This window comes from Melanostigma gelatinosum, assembly GCF_949748355.1.
Source record: "Melanostigma gelatinosum genome assembly, chromosome: 8".
In the NCBI taxonomy this organism is placed as follows: domain Eukaryota; kingdom Metazoa; phylum Chordata; class Actinopteri; order Perciformes; family Zoarcidae; genus Melanostigma; species Melanostigma gelatinosum.
In genome coordinates this window covers 17629751-17641931 of record NC_136641.1, presented here as the reverse complement: position 1 = coordinate 17641931, position 12181 = coordinate 17629751, and the positions used below count along the sequence as shown (strand labels likewise).

Sequence of the window (12181 nt, the reverse complement as noted above, 5' to 3'; positions counted from 1 at the left end):
CCTCTTTGAAGAGAATCTCAAACTGGTTAGTCTCTCTGCTGCCCTGCTGCCTCCTCTTCCAGGGCTTGCTAGCTACCAAAGTGATGTCGTTACCCTACAAGAACAACGCTGACAGGTCAGTAAAAGCTACAAATGCTTTGAAAACAGTGGATCAGCATGACGGCATATACTCACAATAATCTGGACATCGCCATCATCAAGTAGTGTTCCTCTTGGCCCAGCCACATAGGAGATGGAGTATTTAATCTTGCCGCCGTAAGAACCCACCTAAGACATGGTTAGCAAGGGAGAGGCTTTAGATCTTTTGCCAGGTCAAACAATGCTGGAATTGTCTTGATGAAACGGAAAACATCAAATGTACAAATGAATGCCAGGTGGCTTCTTAAAGCAACACAGATTGTACAGTTCAGTCAAATCCGATGTCCTAGAAGGATGGGAAGGAGCAAAGTTAATTAGACACGTGAAAGTTGTTGTAACAGTTAACCTGTGTAATTCACTCGTCATGGGGCGTACTACTCAGCCTATGAAAATGATTGTAAATGTCGACCATGGCTCTGGAAGGGAGCTTTCTTAATTCTTAAAAAAATAACCCTGATGATGTCATAGTGATGTCATCAGGAATATCTGAGCTTGGGTTGAGGCTTAAAATGTTGAACAGAAAGCCTACATTGCAAACCGGGGATGTGGGTTTTGAAGGAAGTTGGAATTTAGAATGCAGACGGGATCTAATGAAATATGCTATCCAGGTGCATTATGGGAATAGTAGGATCGAAGTTGTTATGGAGCTTGACCCATTCTAGAGACTAATAGTCAGGATATCCTGGCATCTGCTGCTTCAATTTGAGCTGTTTATTTCCTATTGTTAACTTGTGAGTCAGCCAACTTTGTAAAAGCGCAAAACCAAATCACTGGAGTGTCCCTTTAAAGACACAGAAGACAATTATATGACTTCTGGTATTTGTATTTCGAGCCCTTCATAGAATATATGTTAAATCTAAGACAGCCAACCAGGGCAAACCCAAGAGTAGTGAGGGATATTTGAAGTTTCTATTTCTAAATGTGTGCGTGGATTATGAACAACCTTACACTAGTCATGGCACGCGCCTTTCTTCGGCCTTGATCAGACAGAGAGCGTATAAGCAGCCTGTGTGAGCCTTTTGTAATCCTTTGCAATGAGAGTGAAGCTTATCGCGCCCTGAACCAACACACCCCGAACGCCACCAGTTGAAAAAAGTTCAACTCAGAACGGAAAAGCACCCGACGTCATTTGCATTTTTTCCTCATTGTGGGGACATTTGTTTGATACCCGGAGCTATCTGACTTTACCAAACATAGTTACCACGGTCTGAACAGCAGGCCATGAGTTAGTGCGGTACTTGATACTTCACGTAAGTTGTATAATTTAAAGTGCAATGTAATGTTTATTCTTTGTGTTAGTACTCATTCAGTAGTTGCCAAGGCACACTTTAAAAGGACATGTGAGGGGCTGGATAGAAGGGAGTATGAGGATGGGGGCTGAGGGGCATGGGGAAGGCCGGAGGATACTACGGGTGCTGTATTTTCTCGGTCAGGAAGGGACGGCCCCCCCTGAAGTTCTCACTGTTACCTTTTCCCCTGTGAATTGTGCTGGGAGCTGCCAGTAGAGCAGATCATCCTGGTGCAAGCTGAAACCTTTGTAGACCAGAGCGTACTGAGAGGCAGAGGAGGAAGGAAAGGCAGAATAAGGCACAGATGGAGGGAGTCAGCAAGACTTGAATAATAAGCAGGCAGAGAAGTAGTGCAAGCAGGCAAGCGCGCCGAAGAATAAGAATCTTGGGACAAACGTGTGACATTCAGCTGAACTCTCAAGTACATGTACTTTAGTATGCGTGCTATTAAAGGCTCCACTGACAATTTGATAACAGCATTGAAGTCGCACTGTGCCCTTTCTGATGACTAAAACACCTGTCAACAATTTGAAAGTGCACCTGTGCCTCAGTAAGAGGCTGATATAACGCCGTCGTAATGACAGAGCATTGTAAAGCCCATGTTACTCTCAAGTGGACAATTACAGTGAAAGCTCTGAGAGGCAGCTATTTGCTTAACAACGGAGAATACCACCCAGTCAAGCAGTGGAACCGTGTAAATGATCCATTCTTTGGTAACTACAAACCAAATCTATTCTTTATCATATCTGTTAGGTGCTGTTACGAGTTTCTGAACTGAACATTAACTGCCCTGGACAAACTACGGACAGTTGGTTGTTTATTAACTTTTAAAGCTTTAGTATCAGAGACATCATTACAGAGGCGAGACATGAAGTCCGCCACATGCCACGGTCTACCTTGCTGCTGTCCACAGAAGCACGAGCAACAGTCTTGCTCACTGAGTTCTTGCTCTGTTCGATCCACAGCCCGGGCCAGACCCCAAAGAGAAATACCAGAAGTCAAGAATATTACCAAGAAACAAAAAAAGACTCCTAAAGCTCTTGCAATCTCTGACAGAGTGTACCTGCAGATGGGGAGAGCGGCCTGCGGAGTAGGGATGGGGTCTGGTTGGCCTAACTGAAGAGGATATACCAGACCGGGAAGACGAGGGGCTCAGGTTACGCAAAGACCATCGAGAGGAAGAGGAAGTTGGGATCCGAGAGGAAGAAGAAGAGGAGGAAGAGGTGGAGGATTTAGAGGAGGAGGGAAAGAATGCAGAGGAACCAGCTTGTCCATTGGAGAAGTTAGAGAAGAGAGCCCAGACCTCGTCATCCAGCTGTCTGACATCACCCTGGAGAGGCGGAAAGCGGAGCACCGGAGATACAGAAGATATGTAACCATGGTAACAGTCAACATAACGGAGACGGGATTCGGAATTAAGCTCTTCCACCATGTACACTGATGCAGATCAACGTAAGGAAGTGAACATGCCGAGTCATGCTTTTTAGTCTATGATGCTTGGATGTGCTGCACAACAACATTTGGGCCGGGCTGAAGGAATAGTTCTCACTCCAAACAGCCGAATCACGCCGATGAAACACACAAATGACCAACTTCCTGCACTGTAGTAACTTTCCTGAGACTTTGCGTCCCAACTCAGACCTCCTTGTGTTTCACACACATGCAAATGCACTCGTAGAGTCTGACAACATGCTCCTGCTCAGTGATCCTTCATCGAACCAAGGTGATGCTTCATGCTGCTGCATCTATGTACGGAGGGGGATGTAGTTTTCCACAGATGGCCACAAACTCTCAGCGTGTCAGCTTATAATGACAGAAACACGAGTGTTGCCTTCATTATAACAATCTACGGTGCAGTTCATGCAGTTATGTTGACTCTGTGGATGTCTTTACGTTCAGAGGCCATGAGGTCCCAAATAGAAGCATCCTTCCTTAGCTGCTCCTCTGGTGAGTGCGAGTCACTCTGTTGATGTGGATAAAGTAAGCTCTTGGATCACTTTCCTTATCACTGAGCGGATGGTATTCGGGAGTGTTAGGACAGTGTTATTCGAGCAAAGTTAAACGGTATGAAGTGCTTTAATGGACATCAATGATCAATCTGTTTACATGGCTCATGTGATGTGGAGCAGAACACAATTTCTGTGTGCAATACGCACATACTGTGTTGTGCGTGGTCAAATTTAAGAAACACTTCGTGGCCACTTTCAGCTGCAAACGTTGCTGTAAAACACAATGCTTCTAATTCAATAAGCACAAGAGTGATTAAAACACAAAAAGTAGAATGTATCGCATTCAGTATTCTACACAATGCCACATCAAGTTATTTTTAAACATGCCGAACATCACTGCACTACTAGTCTCACCACTACAGCCACTGACTGACATTACTGTACCTGCTCTGCTCGTTTTGTGCGAGCAAAAAGAGATTTTCTCTGTAGAGAGTGCAGAGGCAAACACAAAGAAACGGAGAGCTATGTTATGGAAGTGGACACTGGGGCCCACTAAATCTGAAAGACTGAAAAAAAAAGCAATCTGCTTGAAATGAAGTTAGCTTGAAAAGAAAGATTGGCTGAAGTTTTAAGGAGAAAAATGGAGACAGCAATAGAATAAGAGCGGTCTACAAGTTTGTGACGAGTGCTGCTCAGCCCCTTATACACAGCATTAATGGGTTCGTAGTCTTTTTTGGGCTGGTTCCACTGATTAAGCTGCTGTATTTGCTCTTTGGTACTGACCATGTCTCCCTGGTAGACCCCTGGAAGCTGCCAGTAATGAGGCTCCTGTCCCAGGTAATCAAAGTTGGTGTAGGACAGCTGAGTGCCTTCAGTGGAAACCTCCACAGTGAAACCAGCGGAGATACGGTTGGTGCGCTGGCGGTTCACCAGAGCGAATCCCTGGAAGTTTCCTGGAGAAAACACTGAGGACACCTGCAAGAGCATAAACGTATATTTAGATGCAGTTGAAATAAAACAGATGTAATAACTGCTGACATTACAGCAGCTATTTTGAATGTGATTGGACATTTGGCTTACTTTGCTTACAGCGTGAACATTGTAAGGAAACAGGCAAAGCCACACACTGACGAATCAGCTGCTGTTGAGTCTTGCCAGACATTTAGGGAGCAACAACTCACTCAAGTAAAGACTGTTATGAGTTTCAGTATTTCTTGATAATCTATCTGTTGGCTTTACTGGTACATCACAGCACTTAAAACTGTTTTGCTTCCCAATCCACCAAGCTGTCTTTTTTAGTTGCCTGTGCAGGGCTTACTCTAAATGGGAAGTCTATATGCGACCTTATAGATTTCACATCCAGAGCTCACCCTTTTGGCTCTGGGGAAATTCTGAGAGACAACATGTCAAAATCTATCTTTGCAGTTACTTGGGGAAAGGGTAGATCTGCAGAAATAATTGCCTCGTGGGGAGATATCAGTCAACCTCTGTCAAACATCGCCGATGGATGTGATCTCACTGGTTTAGAACCACTTAAGGATGGTGTGATGAGGGCAAATCTAGACTGAATGAATGAATTTAGACCACACACATCTTTTTGCTGTGAAATAATCGTGTGACCCTCTTGTTGATATGATCTTTGCTGCCACTTCGTTGCTTTATCCAGAACAAACTTTACATTTGGTTTGGTTGTTCAGAGGTGTGAACCATTGCACTGTTGCCATGTCATTGTGTCAGGTACCACTTAAAGGCCTTACCAGGTCTCTGTAGTAGGTAGAGCTGGAGCACTGCTGAGTGACGCCCATACAGAAACAGGACAGGCAGCCGTCTTTGTCTTCCTGGCTGAGGTGGAAGGTTCCAGACTTGCAGCTGGAGCAAGATGGGCCCTCGACGTTCAACTGCAACACATTATTAAATGATGAGACACAAAGAAATCCGTCCATTCTAGTATGCCTTGGAGGTGGGAAACGAAGATACGAAAGATAACAACCACCAGTAAGTTGGTTTGTTTGATCACCTTGCAGCGGCACACACCACTATTGCAACCGTCACTTCCTCTTTGGTCACAGTTGTAGCAGTTACCTGAAACAGGACAGTAGACCAGATAGTTACAGTGTGGACATGCTCTCGATCTAAAGAGACATTGTTAAATCCAGATTAATGACATGGAGGGAATCTATGCAACTTTTTTTTTTAAGATAAAGAACAAGCTAGAAGATGGAACAATATCTGTCATGTTTCTGAATTAAAACACAGTATGTACCATTGACGTCATTGTTACCGGCAATACATCTCTGTCCAAGCGGTGGATTGCCAGTGTATCCTGCTGCACATCTGAAACAAAAATAGAAGATGTGTTTGAGTGAATATTTCCAGTCAAGGAGAATACAACCCAAAGAACAATGAGGCAGGAAGCTGGGAGGTCTGCAATAGGTGATACATTTAATGAATCGTGTCCTTTGGAGAGTCTTCTTGACCCAAGACAGACCTCAACCACGAACAAAGGAATGAGTCATTCAGACAAGCAACGTACAAACTATTCCGTTATTCCACACACTAAGTACTCATATCTGCACTAAGCACTAGTTTTATAGACACACCCAGCTTTTGCACTGAACACAAACAGGTTCCCCAGAGACGAAGGTCATGAAATATTGCTTGGAGATGGACGAAGCATAGCCTCAACATGTCTCAGATGTTGATTCCATCTCTCATATGAGTGTGTGTGATGCAGCTGAAACTGAAGAGCACCTTTGCACAGGAGCAGAAACATTAAAAGAGAAAATATCACCACATTTAAAAAAAAAAGTTAAAATAAAAGCTTCACGAATACAGAACTGCTATCAGAACAAAGCAGAGGTGAGTACAGACAGACTTGATATGAAGAGAGGTAGAAGAGGACGCTAAGCTGCCAATGAGGAAAGTTTGTTCAGATAGTGTGACATAGCAAAGCAACATGTATTCAACCCAAGCAAACAACGCCACTGCCACCACTGCCACCAGAGCAAACGTTTATCCAACCCCAGATCTGTGCAGGCTGCCCTGTGAGCAGCTGCTGTCAGTCTTACCTCACCTGTCCTCTGGCAGGTCCGCGGGTCAACAGCCAACAAGAGGACTTCCAAGCTATGTACCGGTACTTGCTTTGGGAAACTCTATTCAAACTAACTCTGAGACGTACAGTAGTTTCTAAGGGATGGTTAACTCAGTCCCACCAGTCAGTCTTGTTTTATAGATTTAAAGATGAGGATAAATGTCATTATATGGGGGAATGAAAAATACATCAAAATAGATTTGGTCATGGGAAAACACCAAAATTGCGTGGACATACAGCTCATGATAAACACAAAATGATAAACAATTTAGTTTTACATCACATTAAAAACATTTTTTACAAACAATTTAAACTTGAATTCCCCCCAAAATGTGTAGAATGATCTTGAAAACTGTGTCCATGCATTCCTTATATTTCTCTAAATGCTGATGATATGACAGCTGCTCAGCGGTAGATCAAACCTCGGTCCCCCTAGTGGAAATATTGGGTGGTCAGCAGTCAATGCTTTGGTCTCAACAACTACTGGCAAAGTTGCCATCAAATTTGATTGCGGATATTCATGGTCCCCAGAAGATGAATCAAGTTGTTTTAAGGTACATCCGTCATTTCTTCTAGTGCCGCTATTGGGCAAAAATATCATCAGGTCCGTACAAAATATAAAAATATAAAGTTTGTTGTAAAATGTCATGCTCCACAGAGGATAATCCCTATATACTTTGGCCTTACAATGAGTTTTTTTATATATATATTTGACTTCCAAAACAAAAGGTAGGATTTCCATGAGTCCATGATGAATTTCTTATTGCTTTGGCTGAACCCATGACCTTTAAAACTAGCCCCCATCAGTCCATAATGTTGACTTTTCACCAAGATGCTTCATAATCTAACTGGAAAAATGCCAGCATGTTCATGCTCCCAAGAGGTTTAATGCACCAGACAGAGTCTACAGTCATGCTAGCAGCTCTGAGATGCTGTTCTCACATACTCGGGTATCATTTTTGCCATGTTTACCATTAAGAGTAAGTACAACGTACAGCTGAGGCTGATGGGTCATAAACCAAGTCATGAACAAATTACATTTTGACCTGCTGGTCGTGCTACGTGAAAAGCATCCTCTGGGGACCATAAATGTCTCTTAGAAAATTGGTGGCAATTCATTAGTGTGAAGGGCCTCATTACTGTTTAAGCTCTACGAATAACAAATAAGTATGTTTTGTTTGCTCTTCCAACCTTTTCAAAACGATGCATAGAATTATTATTACAGCATGTACTGCCACTAGGGGGATGTTAGGTTGTTAATCTAGTTTATAATGTACCTGTTCTTTACCCTTGACATTTTATACTTTAACCAATCTTCTTAAGACAATCAAAAAAAATAAAAATACCCAAAAATGGAACATGTTTGGGATCTTTGATTAAAAACATCCATACAAGTCCTGAAATCACAAAGTGGCATGGAGGTGTAAAGCTTTTTCAAGACATCAACACATTGGAGAACAATAAAGCATTCCCATGAGAATGCAGGAAACAACATTGATGGTCATGGGGTTCTTGGAATGATCGAACAAAGGGTCGGGGTGTAAAATTTGAGGTAGTCTGGCAATAACACAATGGACAAATGTTGACACATAAGAGGTACTACTGCTAAGCTATCTCTTCATAGCATAGCACAGCAACAGTTCTGATTGTAATAAAACACACCTTAAAAAGTAATTAGTATAATAATATAACACCACATCAGGATGGCATCTGAAAAGTCCCGTGGCATAAAATCAGTCCCTTCATTAAGTTCCATTGACGTGTAACAGACATAAATATCAGGATCAGAGCATAGAGATATACAGAATGGAAACAAATTAAAATAATGAAAAGCAACACATTATTCCCTAGTCATCAGGGATGATTCTGATTGGAATGGCCAGCCTTCCCAAAACAACATGAAGAGAACCGTCCCGATTCTTTTTCTGCTTTGCAGACTTGTTATTTCCTTGTAAGAACTGCAGTAGGCTCAAAACACCAGATTGAGTTTTCTTCTTCGGGTGTTTTTTAGTTACTTTCTTCGCAGCAGCAACCTTGGTCTTAGTTGATTTTCTTTTCACTGTCGTGAAAGACTTCTTCTTGGCAGTAGTAGCCTTTTTTTTCGTTTTAGCAGGAGTCGTTCTTTTTACTGTTGCGTGAGACTTCTTTGCAGCGGTAGCCCTGGTGGGTTTAGTGGTTGAGTCTGTGTTCTTCGCAGAATTCTTCTTTGTATTGTGAAAGACCAACTTTTTCGAGTTGGTCTCTATCTTTTTGTCATTCTTGTTAGAGTTAACTTCATGTGACTTCGACAAATTCTTTGAGTTGCCTTCTGAAGGCTTTCCCCCCTCCCGGACCTTATTGGTAACTGGCGCATCTGATCGAAAGGCCTGGTTGCGTCCATTGCTTTTGATCGGTAAAGAATCCTTTCTATTGGCTTGGCCAGGCTCTGCAGGCCTTGGTTGGTGAGATGGTGGCTCCAGTTGAAATTTTGTAATTGCTTCTTTTACTGGCTTTCGGTGTTTTTGGCTTGGCTGTGAAACACGTTTCGCTGTCACAGCGGACCTCCTACCTTCAGGCCTTTTTGTTTGAGGCTTCACTGTAGCTTTAGATGCAGATTTTGAAGTAGTCTTAGGTTTAACCAGGGTGGTCCGAAACTTAATCGTTGACCTTGTTGAGACCAGCCTTTCGGATTTGACTGCATTCTTTACTGGTGTAGTGGTGGTTGCTGACTTGAGTTTTCTCCCTCTCTGAGAAGCAGAAGTGGGTTTGTTTGCGGGGAGGCCCGGGCTAGGTATGCTTTTGGGCACTGTGGCTCTGCTGGTAAATGGCATTTCTCTGACTGTAGCGAGTGAGGGCAGAGCCCTCTTTTCCTGCAGCGAACGGGAGACGTGTCTGGCACGTTTCATTTTGTTCATCTCCTGAGCAAGGGCAGTGAAGCCGTCAATCAGGATCTCCAGCCTTCCCTCCAGCCTGCTCAGACGGGTGTCCATGTCTGTGTAGCTCTTCTCCAGCTCGCCAACATTCTTGTTCTTCTCCCCAGCTGACTGGATGGCGATGAGCTCCTTCAGCTGGGAGCTGAGATGATTCTGCTGGTCCACCATAGTGTGAATGCTCTCCTTCATGTCAAGCGTGTTTCTTTCCAGCATGCTCAGGCGTTGGTTAAAGGTGTTAAGGTGAATCCGGAGGAGGTGCTGGAAGTTGGAGTGTCTGATCTCTGGGCTGGGGGTGAAGCGTGGTGGGAGTCTGGTCGCTGATCTCTTGGGGGTGACTGAGACAAAGCCCACCACAGCTGCTGTAGTGGAACGAGTGGTGCGATGGTGAGTTGCTGCAGACAATAAAGTCCGAGTAGGGATTATGGCTGTTGCTGTGGTCTCATCATCAGCTCCACTGCCATACGATTCTATCTCTTTCTCCCAGCTGAAATTGAATACCGCTTCAGCTCCACATAGCACAGGTAGGAGGCCGTCTACATGCTTGTCCAGGAAGCGGTCCCCACAACTGTCTGCAGACGGCATCTCTTCTCTTAATGTCAAAACAGCAGAATCAGGTATGATGCAGGCAGAGACGTTCAGATAGTAAATTACTTATAAGTTGCATCTTACACCCAAGTCACCTCGTCATCTTTGCCCTCGGCGCAGCAAAGATTGATTGGCCAGACAGGAGACCTCATAAATGCCACATCTACATTTATGTCGTTGAAACCCAGATTATATTTTGTCTGTGCGTCAGACAGAAATCACTTGAGCCAACGCCAACGTTGCCGGCAAAGCTGAAGCTGAAGCAGGAAGCCACCTCCGAGAATGCTTTCGGAGGTAAAGCAAAGGAAAGAAGAAAGCAATGGTAGGATCTGAAGCAGACTAAAATTAAGGTTTCCTCAGGACATAGAGCACTTTATTTCCTCTTTTGGCAAATTTCTTTTCCACGAACAATAAAATCTGAGTGATGACATAATCAGTACCACCAAAGGCCCCTTATCCTACAACAAAGATATATTATTCTACCACAGCAGGGATGACCTTACATCTTGCAAATCAATAAATCCAAGAAAATAATATCCACCAGCAGATCTAGAAAAACAGCACACAGTATAAAAACATCCGAATGGGTGGCACCATCCCTGGACTGACACCACTCAATCGCAACTGCTGGGGGGAAAAAAACAAAAGAGATGCGAACCACAGACATGCGTATTTCCCTTTCCTGTGAATGAAGCCACTGGGTGCTACTGCCAGCCCCCGCTAACCTTGCTGCCTGCCAACCCAGTAACCCAAAAGAGAGAAAGACATAGTAGAAAAGGAAAAGCAGAAAATGAAGGGGGGGGGGGGGGGGGGGGGCCTACCTTTCACAGCGTCGGCCAATGTATCCAGGGGGACAGTTGTCACAGGTCGGCTGGCCGTCGGACTCCAGGTAGCAGGTGGAGGAGAATCTGTGCCAACACAGGGCCACACATACCATGAGAATGCTTTTTTGGGCTGTATTCATGTTATTTTCATATACAGTGTGACCTTTGGGGCATTTGAGTTGTTTCAGCACTGGCATTGCACACTGTTTACTTTCCTTTGTCCTTCATTCAACAGAATAATTAACTCACTGGTTGCTGGAGGCCGTTCCAGGACAGGGGCAGGGCTGGCAGGCTTGAGCAACGTCCGTTGCCGGGTTTCGATAGAACCCAGTCTGACAGCGCTCACACCGTGGCCCGGTGGTGTTGTGGAGACATTGCTTTTGGTCAGGACACACACACAAAAAAAGAGGTGAGATCCATGGAAGAGTTGAACATACAGTACTTGCAAGTGTTTCCACATGTTGGGATTAGCCAACAAAACCATTCGTGCATTCCACTGCACAGATGAGAAAGAAAGAAAAAAGAAGAGTAGCATAAAACCTACCAGACATCTGCCGGTCTCCGTGTCACAGCCGCCGCCGTGACCATTGCAGTCGCACCTCTCGCAAGTGCCCAGGTAAAGGCCAGAGCTGGTCCGAGTGTAACCTTCATCACACTCCTGCAACAACACGGAAAAACACCTCAGGTGAGAGACAAGTGATGGCAGAGAGGAACACGTCTTTGTTCCACTGCAGCAGGGAGACAGACTGCAATTATCATCAAGGACGGGAATGGAAAAAGGTTGACTGTGCTATTATTAACAAGCTTATCTGTGGCATATCTGTGACTGCCTGACTTCTCTTTCTTTCTTCATACTAAATTAAACTAATTCATCTTGAGCATGAATGTTTATTCATGATCTTGAAAAAAAAAGAGTAAAATACTTCAATCAAGGTCCACTTACGAGCTTTTTTTTGTGCTTACAACTAAATCTCAGTCTTCTCAGGCTCAGATGTCATGAGACGGCTCAGTTGTGATCCTACGATAATTAGGTCACCTGATGACAGATGAGCCATCTCCATGACAACTGAGCAGACTCCTTCTGCTGATGCAGAGCGTGAGATGCGGATGAAAGCTCTAAAAAAAGCTAGAAAGTGGACCTTTGGTTCAGATTCATTTTTTTGTTGTTAAATCAAACTACCGGTAAACATTTGCTAAAACTCTGCACGTGTACCTGGCAAGAGGGTCCTCTGTATCCCTGAGGACAGGCGCACTCTTCCACCTCCAGAGCACGTTCATTACCAGTAGACTGAGGAACAGCGACGTCCATCTTGATGTCTGAGATACTAAATAACACCAAAAGCATCCAATTAACAACACACTTAATGCTCCATTAAGGGCATACATGCTTTTG

At 44.0% G+C, this 12181-nt stretch overlaps 1 protein-coding gene across 8 annotated transcripts in view; it reads right to left on the bottom strand.

The window, feature by feature from the left end:
• The window catches only part of hspg2 (heparan sulfate proteoglycan 2), an 85859-nt gene that overhangs the window by 29687 nt on the left and 43991 nt on the right, over positions 1-12181 (bottom strand). For 7 of the 8 annotated variants that reach the window (XM_079273191.1, XM_079273184.1, XM_079273186.1 and 4 more), the window contains 14 exons: positions 12002-12113; positions 11333-11446; positions 11038-11165; positions 10786-10872; positions 5640-5710; positions 5394-5458; positions 5134-5274; positions 4160-4351; positions 3821-3859; positions 2491-2757; positions 2324-2377; positions 1607-1690; positions 175-267; positions 2-94 (listed from right to left, as the gene is read on the bottom strand). In XM_079273191.1, coding sequence (XP_079129317.1) covers positions 2-94; positions 175-267; positions 1607-1690; positions 2324-2377; positions 2491-2757; positions 3821-3859; positions 4160-4351; positions 5134-5274; positions 5394-5458; positions 5640-5710; positions 10786-10872; positions 11038-11165; positions 11333-11446; positions 12002-12113 — 1540 coding nt within the window. The remainder of the gene's footprint in view (position 1; positions 95-174; positions 268-1606; positions 1691-2323; positions 2378-2490; positions 2758-3820; positions 3860-4159; positions 4352-5133; positions 5275-5393; positions 5459-5639; positions 5711-10785; positions 10873-11037; positions 11166-11332; positions 11447-12001; positions 12114-12181) is intronic. The other variant, XM_079273190.1, reaches the window with a different exon arrangement.